Genomic DNA, 19,666 nt, shown 5'->3' with positions numbered 1-19,666 from the left:
CCATAATCAGGACACTCAAATATTTAATTAACATATATAAACCAGTATCTTTATGCAGACCACAACTGAAAGTGAAAATGAGTTTTACCTCTGTACTAAAGGTGTAAGACTAATAGTAGCTAACTAAGTAGTAAACTACAATTAATCTCATCCAGACCTGCATTCTTGTCTAATTTGTCTAGGAAAAGAGTTGGGAGGTGAGCCTACTGTCAAACACCTTTCTTACCATGACTGCTGCCATTGACCTTCAGCAAACTGAAGCAATAATGAGCACACTGGGGCCCACTGGCCAATCCCCGAAGCATTTTCAAATATGGGATGTATATTGTGGAGGGAAGTAGGTCTCCCATTTGTCTAACAAACTTTGACAAGACGACCTGGAATGAAAAAGGTAAACGTTTAAAAAGAAATCTAACCGTATTTTGGGGGTGACAACAGACACCAAAATGATAACGTATATTCTGGTTTGGACTTAAAAAATACAAAACCCTCACCTCAACTCCAAAATAAATACGCTTGTGAACTGCTTGTTCTGTTTCATTGAACAGAAAATATCCACATTTTGAAGAGAAAAGAGATACACAAAATATGCAGGATATTGCAAAGGAACACATGTTAATCAATAAGGGTGCAATACTCTTTCATAACATTAGCTGCAGTGATGCCAAAAGGGGAAAACTATGAAGAAAATCTAGTATGTCTTTCTTTAAAAATAAATCTAATCTGAGACCATAATCTCTAAATAATTGCATGGTAATTAGGTTACTACAGGGCACAGCTAAGGTTGTTTGGATGCCTTAACTGTGCATTTCTTATCTTAACATATTTGGATTGGTTTTAATCCTAATTCTAGGATTAGTTAGGTTTTAACCCTATCCTTGGGTTTTAGATAATTACAACATCCTTGTAATGTTTTCTACCCTTAAGAGACCTTAACTGCACCTTAACAGAGTTTTGCCTCTGGGAATAGCAATAGAACACTGTGATATAATCAGACAGAAGGTACAATGTAAGAGCAAAATATTATTATTAGTCAAGTTCACTGAGAAAATGTAGCTGCTTGTGTAAACAAGAGTTTTGAAAGTGGTTAGATTCTTTCCCATTAATACCCACCGACACCCCAGAGAACAATCTACAGCCAAGGACAACTGGTAAAGGTTCCCTTTCTAGCATGCCTATAGTGCCCATACAACAAACGGTGGGAGCACTGCACTAATATCTTGGCAATGGATAACAGGTTCTTAAGACCATATGAGAGTGGTTCTACCAGTTCCTCAAAAACCATCTTTACTCCTCTCGATTCCAGGAGCTATAGGTGCTCCAGCCTGCAGCTTTTAACACCATGACACTAAGGTAAATGACACACATTTTAAAAAAAAAAGAAAGAAAGAAAAAAAAGTTTTTCCACTGAAAACATTGGAGGAAAAAAGTTGAATTTGGCTAACCTGGCGCTGAGGAGGTCGCTGATGGGCTACTCCAAGATAAGATCCCATAATGGTGGAGCTTTGGAGAGGTTCTGAAGGACACCAATACTCAAGAGCAAGTTCCAGATTAAAGGGATCCTTCCTGTACAACTCAGCAATCTGTAGGGGGACAAAAAAATACGGTTCTAGAGAGAAAAAATGTCATTGCAAATAAAAAGGCCAAGATTTTAACAATGAACACTACTTCAGCACAACCTGGAAATACAGGAAGAAAAATAATCTCATGGTTAATACATAATTTTTTAAATAGTCTCTTCCTGAAAATGGTAGTTCCTATGCAGTAATGTGAGAAAAATCCATAGCTAAAAAAACCCTGAAATTTCCAGATTTTTTAATAATAATTTTTATTTGTAAATTTCAATGGTATTCTCCCTCTGTTGCCTATAAAACCCTGGATATCAACACACTGGTATTTTCTTTAAATGAGCATTTGGGTATTTGTGCTACAATTAGCTTAAAATAAATCAGCCAGTGTTGGGATTAAAAGCTTTTAACTGTTCTTTGACTGGTCAAATTTCCTTCAGAATAATTTCTGTTTCAAGTTCTTCATTTTATAGGTGTGTTATAGCTTTGTGCCAGAGCCATAACAAGTTCTAATTAAGAAGGCATTTTCATTCTAAGCCCCTTTTTTAATGATTTATAAAATTGCCTAATACTTTTTGTGGATAAAAAATATTTTTAATGTTTCTCTAGCTTTAAAATGGTTAGAATTTAAAATTTCAAACTTGCCTGGTACACTGTATTTAAGGAGGAATTTGTATACTTCACCAGTTCGTTTTATTATAACATTTATTTCTTAACAACGATGGAAAAAATGTACACTGCCCACATACAGTATTTGAATATGTTATCTAACTTTAACAATCACAAATTGAAATAAACACACAAGACCAACTTTATTTCTTTTAAAACAAACAAAGAAATAGAATGGAAAAAGACCCTTCTATAGAGGCAACATTATGGTTGAAATTTTACTCTAATGAAACACAGAAAATTTAGTTACAATTCCCACATCAGCTGTAACTTGGTCTTTTTGCATTTAAGATCTCAACACCATGTATATAGCAGCCTTGCAAAACTGTTATGAAAAATTACAATATCAGATGCAAAAAATCTACACACTCACCCTTTACCATAATGACTAATGATCATGTAAAAATTGATGATATTTTATTCACCCAAGGTGAATAGATAGAATTTTGCTGGGATGATGCAGAAACACAAAACACTACATAAGCACAAAGTGCCTCAAATACTGTTAGATGGGAACCATAGTTCTGAGATTTGTAAACTTGGAATTTCAATTTTAAAGTTGTGTTAACATGGGGGGGAGGAGTTACATTTAAAATACTGCACAATGTATACACAATCATATGTCAAAAGATATTCCGGTATCTAAACTGTAGCACCACGGTATTTGAAATGCAACAAATGGTGCAATATTTATATGTTGAACAAAAATAAACTGATATTTATTAGCAGGGGGAAGTCAGGTCAGCAAATTAATTCAACTACATCACTAGTTAATGAAAATATCTACTTCTAATTTAACCAAAAATATGAAGATTTCCACTGACAATTAAAAATAGGTAAGTTATGCCCCACACAGTATCTTCTTATTCAAATAATGTGTTTTACTGTTAAGGTATCAGAAGTTTTCAACAGGAAAACCCCCAAATAATCCCTTTTTACAAACATAATTAAAAAGTAGGACTTACTAAAAGCATAAGATGTTCCAGATCCCGCCGAAGGGAAATAGGTGGCTCATTACCCATCTGCATACTCATGTGGATCATACGAGCATCTTCATCTGCACGGTTTCTCAGCTGTTTCACCTATACAATTTATGAAGTGGAGAAGAATGTTGGTCTATTTTAAGCCAACAAAAAAAAATTATCTTAAAGATTACAAATAGCAACCTAGTCTTATCTATTTTTATAAAACATTTTAACACTCCTAAGCATGTCCTTAATAAACAAAAATGCTATTGAAATAGATTGAAATTCATTATCAAATTGCAGGGGTTTATTTTAATTTTCTGTTTAAATTGTTACCATATCATCCAATAGTAGGAAGAAATTCTCAGCGGTTCAAGGTATAAATCAAATGTCTGATAACCAATAATATGATAACCACAATGTTATGTCCACATGGATCCCTCCTTTCCTGCTATTATGGAGTCTTCCTCCTTTAGGACAGTGGTTCTCAACCTGGGGGTACACAGAGGTCTTCCAGGAGGTGCATCAAGTCGTCTAGATATTTGCCAAGTTTTACAAAAGGTTACATAAAAAGAACTACCAAAGTCAGTACAAACTAAAATTTTATATTACACACAATAACTTGTTTATGCTGCTCTATATACTATACTCTGAAATATTTATATTCCAATTGATTTATTTTACAATTATATGGTAAAAATGAGAAAGTCAGCAATCTGTCAGTAATAGTGTGCTGTGGAACTTTTATATTTTTTATGTCTGATTTTGTAAACAAATAGTTTTTAAGTGAAATGAAACTTGGCGGTACACAAGACAAATCAGACTTCTGAAAGGAATACAGTGATCTGGAAAGGTTAAGAGCCACTGCTCTACGATTCTGTATTGGTGAAGAAAGTGAGGGATGGTTGGATCTGCCCTGTCCATTATGCCCTCAGTTGAAGGGGCACAAGGTTCAGGCATGATTCCAGACAGACACTGCTGGGCAAAAGAATTCCATCTTGTGTGCATGGAGACCATGTATACCAAGAGTGGGATCCATGTGGACAAATACTTGAAGAACCACCACTAATTCGCGGAGCTGATAAATCGAGAGAAATATTTAACCACTTCGTTTCTCTCAAGGCTCTTCTCATCTGCAACAAGAGCCTGATCCAAGTCAATGGGAATATTTCCATTGACTTCAGTGTGATCTGGATCAGGCCCCAAAGCTACATCCTCTAATATTTTCAATTTGGAAAGCTAGATAGATTAAATGAACTTCTGTACCAAAATCAAAAATGTAAGTTAATTATACGAATATGTTTGTGTATGTGGAGCGTAGAGAGAGAAAACAGAGCTAGCATTATAGGATAGTGCCTTGTATGAACAGAATTGAGAAGAACTAAATTCCTCAAGAAATCAGCTACTATACTGAATGGTAGCAAATGTCTTTATCTTTTTGAAGAGTTCTGGGGTGACCTAGGGAATTACATGCCAGTCAGCACTGCTTCAATATCAGTAAAATTGTTTGCTATAATTAAAGTGTTAAAATGGCTAGAATGAATGCAATATGACAGGGGGGAAAGAAAAAAGTACATCTTCTGTAATGAAAAATTGTGCCCTCTAATCTACTAGAATTCTCTGAATGTGTCAACAAATTACTGGATAAAAGAAAACCAGCTGACATAATTTTTTTGAATTTCAAAAAGCCTTTGACAAAGTACCTCACAAGTGACTACCACTGTTGTCAGTGCACTGGCCCAAAACATAATTAACCTGCAGAAGTTTCTGCCAAAATATATCATTGAGAAAAAGAGCTTAGTAGGAATAAAAAAAAAAAAAAAAAAAAAAAGATTAAGCATTTATGTGGATAATAAAAACATTCAAAGTTCTATAATGTAATAAGGCATATAAATTCCATAATCCAACCATTACCTAATACGGATTGGAAAGGATTCTTTCACAAGCAAGAATTCTGTCTGCTGCAAGGTTTTTTCCTCTGAAGCAACTGTTACTGGCCACCGACAGAAATAGGATACCCGAACAGATGGACAGACCACTGTTCTGATCCTATATGGCAATATTCTGTTCCTAAATAGAATTCCTTTGCACCTCTAGGTCATCGCTTTAATACAGTCCAGGGCTGCAGCTAATGGAAAGACATTACTATACTGTGACTATTCAATGATTACGTGAAATGAGCCTATTTTCTAAGGGATACGTCTGCATCAGACAGACAAACCACCTTGTTCGCAGCCTTAGCAGAAAGGCCAAAGCCTGTTACAGCATGTGACTCCCCTCTAGGTGTTTGTGTGTAGTCCCTACAGAAGTGGACGGAGGCACACTAGTGAGGCTGTGTACACAGGATACTTGCATGGACATTGCCACTGTTGTACCTGCTGTGAATTCAGAAAAGCTTTTAAATCAATTCAGCAATCATCATAATAAACAAAGAATTTTAAATAAATGAGAATTTCAACAGTCTACAAATATGTTTATATGTGCACTCAAAAAGATTCTTAAAACTGAAGGAATGAGTTTTTCCCCAGACATTCTCATGCCAGCCTAAAATGAACAAAGAGATCCTTTAAAGGTATGCACATAAAAAAGAATTAAAAATTATGACTGCACAGTCATTATTTGGCAACTCAAGTGGACACACAACTGCTCGACACAACAGACACAAAATAAAGCTTTCACCAATTATTAAAAAAAGACACTCCACTTTCCCAGATCTCTTGCTTTCAATGCATGGATATAAGTTCTTGCACAAATGAAATAGCTCACACTGCTACAAACACATCTTTTTTATTTTTGTTTTGCAGCACAAGTGTTTCAATTCCTGGTAAATCAAATTGTTATATCCATAGGAAAAGTATTCTGCTGCAAGGAAAGATAGCACCCCTCTCATACACATATGCAAAAGTCTATTCCTGGCAAAAAATTAAAAAGCACTGGCACAGTACGGTGGGATTACTGATCTTTTCCCATTCACAAATAACTTCAGCTGCAATACTATGTCGCTATAGAAAAAAATGGCATTTATTAAAAATTATAAGTACTACCAAATGAACAGTTTGCTTTTAAAATTTCACTATACTCATGTAAACTTTGATTTTTAGAGCATCGTTATTTGGAAACTAAATTGAAAACTATATTAATTCCATAAATCAAATACATAATTAATTGGCAGTTTTCTGAATCCTAGCACTTCAAGACCATGGTGGTAGATGCCTTATCTGGATCTCCATATTATCCAAAATTGTTATCTGCTCCTGTACATGACATTTGGATTATACATCCAAAATTCTCATCAACTGCTAGTCCACATGCATAACAACTTACTTTCATCGGCATGAGCGCAAGGAAGTCTGTGATAAGGTTATGAATTTTGCGGATGTAAAATTCTTCCTGGTAGAAGTTTTCAGACCCCACCACAGATTCAGTAAGGAACAGGAAGACATCATCAGAAATTGCTAGCTCTGCCATTGCCTCATCGGCCTCAGTGAATTCTGCAAGAGCTAGAAAGAATAAAGAAGGGGAAGAGGAAGAAAGAATGCAATTATCTCACTTACCAATGTTTCAAAGTTCCTGGCTTACTTGCAAATGAACATAAACGAATACTACCTAAGTCTTTTGGATGTTCAAAAGAACAGTGGTCTGTAAAAGTTATGCCAATACAGTGGGACAGCCAGTACTTGAACTCTGATCAAAGAGGAAAGATGTGCATAATCCACTTAGTCCTCCGAATAAGTGAAACCAAATCCAGTTATGGAGGGCTGTAGGCCCCTATTATTTATAACAATCAAAAACTATTCTTTTAAGACCGTTAGAACTGTGAAGTTTAACTCTGATTTAACTTCACAGAAAGGATATTCTGAAACTGATCTAATTCTGATCAACTACAGCACTTCAGAAGTCCACATCTTTTGGAAGAAAACTATCCAATGTTCTCAAATATCCTTTCAGCAGACAATGTGTGTTACAATATCCAGCTACAATGGAGCTGCCTTTAACTCATAAAGGCTATAACAAATTGGAATCTATTTTTGTTTTTTAATGGTAGAGTTACCAGCATAGGGCACCAACTAGCATTAAATGAAATTTTACGCATTTTTTCAGCACAATATTAATTTGCTATTGAAACGAAGGGATATTATGGAGTTTGTATCATGAAACAGTAAGTATTTCTAATCCTGTGTATATTTCAGACTAATATAATTCTCAGTTGAACTCTCAAATACAAGTTAGCAGTTGCACAGTTCTGTGAGAGAGGGCAGTTACTGTTCCCCCAAAAAGTAACAGCTCCTCTGACTTGTAGTATTAAGGGGCCCTGAAGACTTAGCTATAGCAGTTTCACTTCGGATTCATTTACCTGTCACATCAGACAGCTGGGATATTCCTCGCAATGCTAGTGCCCATGCTAATCTAACAGTAGCTTGCAGCCCTGGTAGTTTCCATGGTTGAGAATCTTGAAGGCGAGTGTGGATTGTTGCTATGTACTGTCTCTCGGTTAACAGAGGCAGCTGGTGCATCAAATCTGGAAAAACGAAGTGACTCATCATTATATAAAAAAGTGAAACACTAAATTCTCATTTCCATTAAAAAAAATATGAACAATTCCTGAAATGTACAGCCTTGGAGAACAAATGTAGCTTACTTCTCCAATTAGCTATTACAATAATTGTCACTTTTTCTATCTCTTTAAACTGATCAGCTGATTCTTTCAAATAGTCTGAAGCCCAAACAGTATACAGTAACTCCTCACTTAAGGTTGTAGTTATGTTCCTGAAAAATGCTACTTAAATGAAACGATGTTAAGCAAATCCAATTTTCCCCATCAGAATTAATGTAAATGGGGAGGAGTTAGGTTCCAGGGAAACTTTTTCATCAGACAAAAGACACTCTCTTTCTTTCTGTGTATGTATATATATACTCTGTGTGTATGTGTGTGTGTACACAAACACACACACAGTATAAGTTTTAAACAATTTAATACCGTACACAGCAATGATGATTGTGAAGCTTGGTTGAGGTGGTGAAGTCAGAGAGTGAGATATTTCCCAGGGAATGCCTTACTGCTAAATGATGAACTAGCACTCGGCTGAGCCCTCAAGGGTTAACACGTTGTTGTTAATATAACCTCATACTCTACAAGGCAGCATGAATGGAGGGAGGGGAGACAGCATGGCAGAGAGAGACAGAGACACACACTGTGTGAGTGAGAGAGAGAGAGAGAGGCGCATTGCCCCTTTAAGTACGCTGACCACACTAAGTCAGAGGTGGGCAAACTATGGCCCACGGGCCACATCCGGCCTGCGGGACCCTCCTGCCCGGCCCCTGAGTTCCTGGCCCGGGAGGTTAGTCCCCGGCCCCTCCCCTGCTGTTCCCCCTTCCCCGCAGCCTCAGCTCACTGCGCCGCTGGTGCAATGCTCTGGGCGGCGGGGCTGCGAGCTCTTGCCAGGCCACACAACTGCAGAGGAGGTTGAATGGGGTCAGGGGCCCGGGGGGGCAGTCAGGAAAGGGGGGGGGGCGGCTGGATGGAGCGGTGGAGGGCAGTCAGGAGCAGGGATTCTGGGGGTGGTCAGGGAGAAAGGGTGGTTGAATGGGCCAGGGGTCCTCGGGGTGGGCAGTCAGGAAGGACGGGGGCGGGGGGTTGGATGGTGCAGCGGGGGGCAGTCAGGGGACAGGGAGGGCTGGATGGGGCAGGAGTCCCAGGGAGGCCGTCACGGGGAGAGAAGCAAGGAGAGTCGGATGGGGGCAGGAGCCGGGCCATGCCTGGCTGTTTTGGGAGGCACAGCCTCCCCTAACCAGCCCTCCATACAATTTTGGAAACCCAACGTGGCTTTCAGGCCAAAAAGTTTCCCCACCCCTGCTCTAAGTACTCTGTCTTTTTAAGTAGATCAGCAAGTTGAGACAGCAGCTGCTGCCTGCAAGCTCCCTCTGTCCTGAGCCCTGCCATGTCCCGACCCCTGCTCTGTGGAGATAGGGTAAAGGAGCAGAGGGCTGGGGGATTCCCTGACATTAGCACCCCTTCCCCACCCCCACACAGCAAGCAGGAGGCTCCCGGGAGCAGCTCCAAAGCAGAGGGCAGGAGCAGCACACAGCCGTGGGGGGAGGGACAACTGAACTACCCAGCAATTGATAGCCTGCTGGGCGGCTGCCACACAGGGAACTTAGGGGAGCTGATAGAGGGGCTGCCGGTCCATCTCCATATGATTGGAGAATTGCTAACATAGTTCCTATTTTTAAGAAAGGGAAAAAAAGTGATCCAAGTAATTATAGGCCTGTTAGTTTGACATCTGTAGTATGCAAGGTCTTGGAAAAAATTTTGAAGGAGAAGGTAGTTAAGGACATTGAAGTCAATGGTAAATGGGACAAAATACAACATGGTTTTACAAAAGGTAGATCGTGCCAAACCAACCTGATCTCCTTCTTTGAGAGAGTAACAGATTTTTTAGATAAAGGAAACGCAGTGGATCTAATTTACTTAGATTTTAGTAAGGCGTTTGATACTGTGCCACATGGGGAATTATTAGTTAAATTGGATAAGATGGGCATCAATAGGAAAATTGAAAGGTGGATAGGGAATTGGTTAAAGGGGAGACTACAACGGGTCCTACTGAAAGGTGAACTGTCAAGTTGGAGGGAGGTTACCAGTGGAGTTCCTCAAGGATCAGTTTTGGGACCAATCTTATTTAATCTTTTTATTACTGACCTGGGCACAAAAAGTGGGAGTGTGCTAATAAAGTTTGCAGATGATACAAAGCTGGGAGGTATTGCTAATTTAGAGAAGGACAGGGATACCCTACAGGAGGATCTGGATGACCTTGTAAACTGGAGTAATAGGAATAGGATGAAATTTAAAAGTGAGAAGTGTAAGGTCATGCATTTAGGGATTAATAACAAGAATTTTAGTTATAAGCTAGGGACGCATCAACTAGAAGTAACGGAGGAGGAAAAGGACCTTGGAGTATTGGTTGATCATAGGATGACTATGAGCTGCCAATGTGATATGGCTGTGAAAAAAGCTAATGTCGTCTTGGGATGCATCAGGAGAGGTATTTCCAGTAGGGATAAGGAGGTTTTAGTACCGTTATATAAGGCACTGGTGAGACCTCACCTGGAATACTGTGTGCAGTTCTGGTCTCCCATGTTTAAGAAGGATGAATTCAAACTGGAACAGGTACAGAGAAGGGCTACTAGGATGATCCGAGGAATGGAAAACTTGTCTTATGAAAGGAGACTCAGGGAGCTTGGCTTGTTTAGCCTAACTAAAAGAAGGTTGAGGGGAGATATGATTGCTCTCTATAAATATATCAGAGGGATAAATACCAGACAGGGAGAGGAATTATTTAAACTCAGTACCAATGTGGACACAAGAACAAATGGATATAAACTGGCCACTAGGAAATTTAGATTAGAAATTAGATGAAGGTTTCTAACCATCAGAGGAGTGAAGTTTTGGAATAGCCTTCCGAGGGAAGTAGTGGGGGCAAAAGATCTATCTTGCTTTAAGATTAAACTCGATAAGTTTATGGAGGAGATGGTATGATGGGATAACATGGTTTTGGTAATTAAATATTCATGGTAAATAGGCCCAATGGCCTGTGATGGGTTTTTAGATGGGGTAAGATCCAAGTTACCCGGGAAAGAATTTTCTGTAGTATCTGGCTGATGAATCTTGCCCATATGCTCAGGGTTTAGCTGATCGCCATATTTGGGGTCGGGAAGGAATTTTCCTCCAGGGCAGATTGGAAGGCCCTGGAGGTTTTTCGCCTTCCTCTGTAGCATGGGGCACGGGTCACTTGCTGGAGGATTCTCTGCTCCTTGAGGTCTTCAAACTACAATTTGAGGACTTCAATAGCACAGATATAGGTGTGAGGTCTTTTTTAGGAGTGGTGGGTGAAATTCTGTGGCCTGCATTGTGCAGGAGGTCAGACTAGATGATCATAATGGTCCCTTCTGACCTAAATATCTATGAATCTATGAATCCTGGTTCCAAGCCCCCACCAGCTTGCTCCAACAGGTTGCTCTTTCTGCAAGCAGTGGGCAAAGCAGGCAGCTGCCAAACAATGTTATAAGGGAGCACTGCACAGCTTTAAACGAGCATGTTCTCTCATTGATCAGCAACATAACAATGAAACAACGTTGACCGGGATGACTTTACGTGAGGAGTTACTGTACAATATGCATTCATTTAAAAGTTTTATGACTCAACATACATTTTATACTATTTCTTTCTCTATATAATAAAAAAAGCAGCCATCATTCTCTGGATGCAAGTACAAAGCTACGAAACAAGACCACTACCACCTCCAAAGTCAACCTAAATGACTCCCTTCCAAAAACCAAAACTTGACTCTGTCAATATCCCTTCCTCAAGCAGAAGCCCATATTAAATCAATAGGCCTTGCAACAAACTCTGAAAGTTATATATGTCAGACTCCATCAATATAAAAGGGAAACAGAATCTCACGTCTTCCCCAGCTTAAAAAAAAGGACTGTCCCATTGCACATTGAAATAAATACATTAATGTGCAATTATTTACTCACTTGCTCCTCCCTTATTTAAAAAAGGAGAGAAATTCCATAAAGTTACTTTACTGCACTGTTAGAGGTGAGAATTTACATGAACAAGTCAGAAAAGTTGTGAGTCAACTGTAACTGCACCATTTTGTGTGTGTATATATCTATCTATATCTATCTATCTCAAGGTATAAATGTAAACAGCATAATGAATCTTAGAACATTATAATTGTTCAACCTCAAAACTCTTTCAACATGAATAAATTAAACTGCAACATCCCTGCCAGGGTATTCTCAGCCCCATTTTACATGAGGAAATTGACCCATACATAATTGAATTGACTTACCCAAAGCCACAAAGGAAATCAGTGTAAAAATTCAGGATTACAACTCAAGAATATTCAGGATTAAAACTCTAGTCCCATACTCAGACCAGGCCCTTCCTCTATTACCCACTGAACTCTGTTTTTTTCATCTAGTATCAAGTATATCACTATAAGTAGATTTCAAGTCAACCTTTACCCCAGTGAAGTATTTTCACTGTATCAAGAAATTTTCTACTTAAAATGTATACCCCACCCAAGTATGATGCCTTACTGTAGTAAATAATGATTAAAATGTTAGTGATAGTAACAATTAAAGCTAATACATTTTGTGGAATAGTAAGGTACAACTTAAGAAAACTCTACCATTACCTTCCCGATCCTCTGTGCTCTGTTCTAGAAAACTGACATCAAAGCAGTAAAGAAGAGCCATGAGGAGGGACAAATTCACACAGTCCAATAAGCCATCAGCTTCAACTGTCACTTTCTCCAGATAACTAATAAGGATTAAAGTATCATCCCTGCTCAGTGGAGACTGGCAGGTCCAGACAAACAGGCTTTCAGCCAATGACTGTCGGCACTCTTTGATAAGGTCAGAAACCTAGTTAAAACAAAAAAAAAAATTTAGTTATTTTCATACAATTATTTTCAAATTGTTCAAGCGTGTCTTGCTCAGTCAGTCAATATAACTAGGATCAGTTACACAAGTTCATTTGGAATCCCAAAACATGATTGAATCAATTAGGATTTATTCTTGGCTTGATATATACATTCCATTGCCATTAACGTGAATGGGATTTACACATGCATATGGCTAGGATCTTACCGAATTCACGGTCCATTTTGGTCAATTTCAAGATCAGGAGGGCTTAAAATTAGTTAACTTCATGTTTTTGGATCTTTACATCTGAAACTTCGGTGTTGTAACCATGAGGGCCCCGATCCAAAATGTGGACAGGATGGGAGGGTCGCAAGGCTATTGTAGGGGGGTCATGGGATTGCCACCCTTACTTCTGCCCTGCTACTGACAGAGGCACTAAAGCTATCACCACCAGCAGTAGCGCAGAAGTGAGAGTAGAAGGATATGGGGGTGGGTTTTTTGTTTTTTTTTTGCCATATGTCCGGTTTTCCCAGCAGTCTCCCGCTTATGTAGGGAGTTAACAGCTGGCGCCACCGCCTCCCCACGAAGGGAGGTGACAGCTGGCACTGGGGAGCTTCCTGCAGCTGGGGTTGATCCCAGACATGGGTCTGACCCACCCCAGAAGTGGCCCTTGCAGGGGAAGAGGAAGTCTGGTCCCTTCAAATCCCTGGCCAGGACTCGCAGCTGGAACCCTGTGTAGGGTAGGAGCCCCTGGCTGGGCACCAGATTTCACAAGGAAGATCAGATTCCACAGTCCATGACACATTTTTCACAATCATGAATTGGTCCATGAATAGGGCCCTACATATAGACAACCCTGAGAGTCTGAAGCAGTGTACTTTTTCTGAGTCTCCATTAATGTACGGAACAAGATGTGTAAACCCATTTTTTCTTTTTAACACACACAGGCATTTTCTTAGCATGTTCCAAACCTATATTAGTATTCAAAGCCTTGGTAAGATCTCAAACTAAAAGGACTCCTCTCACAAAGCCAATGCTTTAATTTATAGAATCACAGAATCATAGAATATCAGGGTTGGAAGGGACCTCAGGAGGTCATCTAGTCCAACCCCCTGCTCAAAGCAGGACCAATCCCCAACTAAATCATCCCAGCCAGGGCTTTGTCAAGCCTGACCTTAAAAACTTCTAAGGAAGCAGATTCCACCACCTCCCTAGGTAACGCATTCCAGCATTTCACCACCCTCCTAGTGAAAAAGTTTTTCCTAATATCCAACCTAAACCTCCCCCACTGCAACTTGAGACCATTACTTCTCATTCGGTCATCTGCTACCACTGAGAAGAGTCTAGATCCATCCCCTTTGGATCCCCTTTCAGGTAGTTGAAAGCAGCTATCAAATCCCCCCTCATTCTTCTCTTCCGTAGACTAAACAATCCCAGTTCCCTCAGCCTCTCCTCATAACTCATGTGCTCCAGTCCCCTAATCATTTTTGTTGCCCTCCGCTGGATGTTTTCCAATTTTTCCACATCCTTCTTGTAGTGTGGGGCCCAAAACTGGACACAGTACTCCAGATGAGGCCTCACCAATGTCAAATAGAGGGGAACAATCACGTCCCTCAATCTGCTGGCAATACCCCTACTTATACACCTCAAAATGCCATTGGCCTTCTTGGCAACAATGGCACACTGTTGACTCATATCCAGCTTCTTGTCCACTGTAACCCCTAGGTCCTTTTCTGCAGAACTGCTGCCTAGCCATTTGGTCCCTAGTCTATAGCGGTGCACGGGATTCTTCCGTCCTAAGTGCAGGACTCTGCACTTGTTCTTGTTATCCTAACACTAAAAACTCATAAATAAGATTATTCATGGATTAAGATATGTAAAATGATTGCTATTTATCATAAATCAATTTTTAACATATTATAAATGGAGCAAACAGCATGGTCTATATAAAGGTTGCCCAAGCATTTCCATGCTAAAGGCATGATTTTCAATTTATTATTTTCCAAAAATGTATTTGTTAGACTGAAATTTGATATACTTGCTCTCCAACAGGGATCAGTTTGTTTGTTTTTCCTGAAAGTTCCACCAAAAGTAAGAACAAAGTTATAAAATCCTACTGAGGAAAATAGAGAAGAGTGTAAACTCTGGCAAATCAAGTGTAAAAATATAATTAGGCAGGCCAAAAAAGAATTTGAAGAGCAACTAGCCTTCCACAAAAAAAAATAAAAAAAAAATCACCCGGCCACTGGACAATCAAGACGCTAAAGAAGCGCTCAAGGCTGTTGTGGAGAAGATAAATGAATTCTTTCCATTGCAGAGAATTTAAGGGAATTTTCCACACCTGAGCCATTCTTTTTAGCCGACAAATCTGAGGAACAGTCTCAGATTGAGGTGTCAACAGAGGTGGTTTTGGAACAAAGTGATAAATTAAACAGTAGTAAGTCACCAGGACCAGGTGGTATTCACCCAGAGTTCTGAAGGAACTCAAATACAAAATTACTAATAACTGGTGTGTAACGTATCACGTACATCAGCTCTGTACCAAATGACTGGAAGACAGCTAATGTCACGCTGATTTTTTTTTTTTTTAAAAGGCTCCAGAGGCAATTCTAGCAATTGCAGGCCGGTAAGCCTAACTTCACCACCAGGCAAATTAGTTGAAACTATAGTAAAGAACAGAATCATCAGACAAACAGATGAACACAATATATTAGGGAAGAGTCAAACATGGCTTTTGTGAAGGGAAATCATGCCTCACCAATCTATTAGAATTCTTTGAAGGTGTCAACAAGCATGGGAACAAGAGTAATCCAGTGGATAGAGTGAACTTGGACTTTTCAAAAAGCCTTTGACAAAAGTCCCCACCAAAGGCTTAAGTAGAGTAAAGCAGTCATGGGATGAGAAGGAAGGTCCTTTCATGCATTAGTAACTGGTTAAAAGATAGGAAACAAAGGGTAGGAATAAATGGTCCATTTTCACAAAGAAGAGAGTTAAACAGAGGATCCCCCAAGAATCTTTACTGGAACCAGTGCTGTTCAACTTATTCATAAGTGATCCAAAAAAGGGGGAACACAGTGAGGTGGCAAAAATACACAGATAATACAAAGTTACTCCAGATGGTTAAGTCCAAAGCTGACTGTGAAGAGTTACAAAAGGATCTCCCTAAAGTGAGTGACTGGTCAACAAAATGGCAGATGAAATTCAATGCTGATAAATGCAAAGTAATGCACACTGGAAAAAATAATCCCAACTAATACGTACAAAACGATGGAGTCTAAATTAGGTGTTACCACTCGAGAGAGAGAGAGATCTTGGAGTCATCACGGATAATTCTCTGAAAAATCTGTTCAATGCACAGCTAACAGTCAAAAAGAGCTAACAGAACGTTAGGAACCATTAGGAACGGGATAGATAAAAAGACATAAAAATATCATGACACTATATAAATACATGGTACACCACAACTTGACCAGAGCTGCGAGCAGTCTTCACCAGCTTAAAAGAGATATATTATAACTGGAAAAGGTACAGAGAAGGGCTACAAACATGATTAGGTGTATGGAACAGCTTCCATATGAATAGAGATTAAAAAGACTGGGTCTGTTCATCTTAGAAGAGAGGTAACTAAGAGGGGATATGATAGAGGTCTATAAAATCATGACTGATGTGGAGAAAGTGAAAGTGTTATTTACTCCTTCACATAACACAAGAACCAGAGGGTCATCCAATAAAATTAATAAGCAGCAGGTTTAAAACAAACATACGGAAGTGTTTCACAAAATGCAATCCACCTGTGGAACTTCTTGCCAGAGGATGTTGTGAAGGGCAAAAGTATAACCAGGTTAAAAAAATTATATAAGTTCATAGAGGATAGGTCCAGCAATAGCTAAGATGGTCCAGAACACAACCCCACCCTCTGGGTATCCCTAAATCTCCGACTACCAGAAGCTGGGACTAGACAACAAAGGATGGCTCACTCTATAATTTCCCTGTTCTGTTTGTTTGCTCTGAAGCATCTGGCATTGGCCACTGTGGGAAGACAGGATACTGGGCTAGATGGACCATTGGCCTGACCCTGTATGGCCATTCTTTATGTTTTTATGCATTTTATCTGTAACAGACTCCCCCAAAGTCCATCGTGTATTTGAATAGCTTTTGTATATCAGCCAAAGGGGACAGAGAGTTCAAATCTGGAATATTCCCCCTACTTCACTGATTTGGTGCCTTTGGGTCACTCAGTAAAAATCAGATTTCATTTGGCTGTATTTTAAGAGTTCCTAAACTGTACCTGACACATGCTCACCGGTAAAATACGAAAACTAACCATCTGCCAATGTCCCATTTTTATTGTGCATGTATTTTTATTAATAGTGAAAAATTGATTAGATAATCTTTCAATATACCAATGGATTTGTGCATGTATGCATATTATAGTTGAGTATAATATCAGTTTTAATTAATATGTAGAATATTCTGGAGTATCATCTGTAAAATTGTATATGGAAGGAAGCAAAGGTCTGAAATACATTTTCTAATCTGCTTTAATGTTGGTTTAACATTCATACAAAACATTTAATGTAAATATCATTGTTCTTTACATGATTCCTGGAGTAACATCGAAGTAGATGAGAGACTAGCTCCTTGCTTTAGGCCCCCAAACTGCCAAGACCATATATTATTATACTTTCCAGAAGGACTGTCACTATGAGCAGTAAGCACAGAAAAAAAAATTGTAATGTTAAAGTTTGGGTCTGATCCACTTCCCATTGCAGACAGTGGCTACATGCACAAGAACTCTCAAGGGTGCAGAAATGAGCACTCTATTTTCAAGTACTTTTCAGTATTTACTATTAGAGGTATATCTTGCCAAATTAAATTTAACACAGCTGGATATACAAAATATGCTTAAATGACTGGACCCTATTTTGTCCTGTTTTATTTATTTTTGAAATACAGTTCTCCATTTTTAATCCCCCTCTTTTTTTTTTTTATTTGTAGTGCTTAAAGTAAAAAAAAAAAAAATTACTTTGTGTTCTAGATTTTATGCTATATCTTTATATTTAATTTGCTCTTCTGTTGTCCTTGCTTCTACTACTTTGCTGAAGGTAGAGAGGGGCTGCTCTGGTAAAGAGTAGGGGAATTCGTGCAGGACAAGCAGGCAGAAACCCACCCCCTGAACTGGGGAAGCCAAGTTATTCACAATACCTCATCCAGTGACAAAGGATGAAGAAGCAGAGCGAAGGAAAATAAAAATCATCATCGGTAATTTTGGAGACAGGGGAGAAAGATGCCACTACAACCCACCAGCAGATCTGAGGGAAGGAAAGAAGCTAGAATCACAAGCAAGGGAAGGAGATGACAAGAGTATCAGCAGTGGATCAGCAGGCTGAGAGAGAGCTTTTGATTTACCTCAGCAGTCCCTGTCTGCAACTACTATCAGAAACCACAATGTTGGCTTTTTTAATCCTTGGTTTTTTACTCCTGAAAGCTGCAGCATATAGCCTTCATTAGTTCTTTTCTCACCATCCAAACACAACTACGGCCACAAGTTCCTGCTTCCTCAAACTGAATCCTCTTTTATTTGATATAGTGTCCCACCCTGAAAGCTGGAACCGTCTGGTTGATCAGTCTCTGCTCACCAGCTGATCTCCAGAATGTCTTGGACCCTGCCCTCAATCAGTAAGTGGAAGAAGTAGCAAATGAGGAGAAAATTATCTAAAACCAGAGTATAACTTAAAAAGAAATAAACAAACTGCCAATGAGATTTTATTTCAGAGAAGACCCACAAATTTAAAACAAAATATTCTGCAGGGGATTATAACTACATTTTAATCTTTGCAGTAATTTGCCGAAGTGATTCTCTTACCTCTTTGCGATGTTTCTCACTGCCCAGACCTCGCTCCCTTTGTAGTTTCTCAAACTCACTGTTCACATTGATATGAGATACCAGATTTAGGATCTTCTGAGTCAAACCCTGCTCCATCAGCTCATCTGTAAAGCGTGTTGTCATGGACACCAACTCTGTGCTAAAATGAAGAGACACAACGTATTAACAACTGAAACAACAAATAATGCTATTCCTGACCACAGTAGAAGAAATGTGATGAACAAGGCTATGATTTAGTCAACGGAAGTCACAACAGTCATGGATTCCGTGACTTCACCGGACCTCCATGACGTCTACGCTTCAGGTGGGACTGTGCGCCCCTGCCCTGCAACTGGGGCTAGTAGGAACAAGGACCCTGCAGCCCCAGCCCCGGGGCTTCTGCCAGGGATGTGTGCCCTAGCCCCGCGTCGTCCCGAGCTTGGCAGCGGCTGCAGCCAAGGCCGTGTGCTCCTGCCCAGCAGTGTCCCGGCTTGGCAGTGGCTGCAGCCGCGGCCGTGTACCTCAGCCCTGCAGTTTCCTGAGCAGTGCGCCCTTGCCCGGCAGCATCCCGGGCTTGGCGGGGCTGCAGCCAGGGCTGCGCGCCCGCTTTGCATCTTCCCAGGGCCATGCACCTTTGTAATTCCTCCATTACCTTCACTGTAAGTAACAATGCCCACATTCACATTCTACAGACTTCTCTTCCTCAGCAATCCTTGCAACTGGGCAAATTTCCATAGCCCCACCACTCCAGTGAGTTATCCATAAATTGATCATCCCTATTACACTAGGGTATTTGTGATTACACTATATCCCAACTCAATACAAACTATGTTAGTATACATGGAGTCGACCAGCCAAGGTATGCTTCTACTATATACTGTATACTGTATTTGTTTTGTATTTCACCAAGAGTACCTCACATGCACATATTAATTTCTACAATAAAATTTGCATTTAAATAGAAATAAGTTAAAATTTCTCTGCTTCCCAGACTGTAAGAGCTAGGAGTCTTGCAAAGGCAGAGAACTCAGTCTGCGTAGTGGACACAAGCACTTCACAACATGCTTGAGTGACTACCACTTGTCAGTGCTTGGAGCAGCATTAACTGGCTCTTAAGGGAGCAGCACTTGCCACAACACAGAGCCAGAAGGTGAAGGGCTATACAG

General features: G+C 39.7%; 1 protein-coding gene across 5 annotated transcripts in view; it reads right to left on the bottom strand.

The window, feature by feature from the left end:
• The window catches only part of NUP205 (nucleoporin 205), a 76,239-nt gene that overhangs the window by 49,144 nt on the left and 7,429 nt on the right, over positions 1-19,666 (bottom strand). For 4 of the 5 annotated variants that reach the window (XM_073327396.1, XM_073327394.1, XM_073327392.1 and 1 more), the window contains exons 5-11: positions 18,501-18,660; positions 12,406-12,634; positions 7,557-7,721; positions 6,527-6,702; positions 3,203-3,319; positions 1,446-1,583; positions 227-377 (exon numbers count right to left, since the gene is read on the bottom strand). In XM_073327396.1, the coding sequence (XP_073183497.1) occupies positions 227-377; positions 1,446-1,583; positions 3,203-3,319; positions 6,527-6,702; positions 7,557-7,721; positions 12,406-12,634; positions 18,501-18,660 (1,136 nt within the window). The remainder of the gene's footprint in view (positions 1-226; positions 378-1,445; positions 1,584-3,202; positions 3,320-6,526; positions 6,703-7,556; positions 7,722-12,405; positions 12,635-18,500; positions 18,661-19,666) is intronic. The other variant, XM_073327395.1, reaches the window with a different exon arrangement.

This window comes from Lepidochelys kempii, chromosome 1 (genome assembly GCF_965140265.1).
Source record: "Lepidochelys kempii isolate rLepKem1 chromosome 1, rLepKem1.hap2, whole genome shotgun sequence".
Lineage (NCBI taxonomy): Eukaryota > Metazoa > Chordata > Testudines > Cheloniidae > Lepidochelys > Lepidochelys kempii.
Note: the sequence above shows the minus strand (reverse complement) of the source record. Positions and strands in the feature narration are given on the sequence as shown.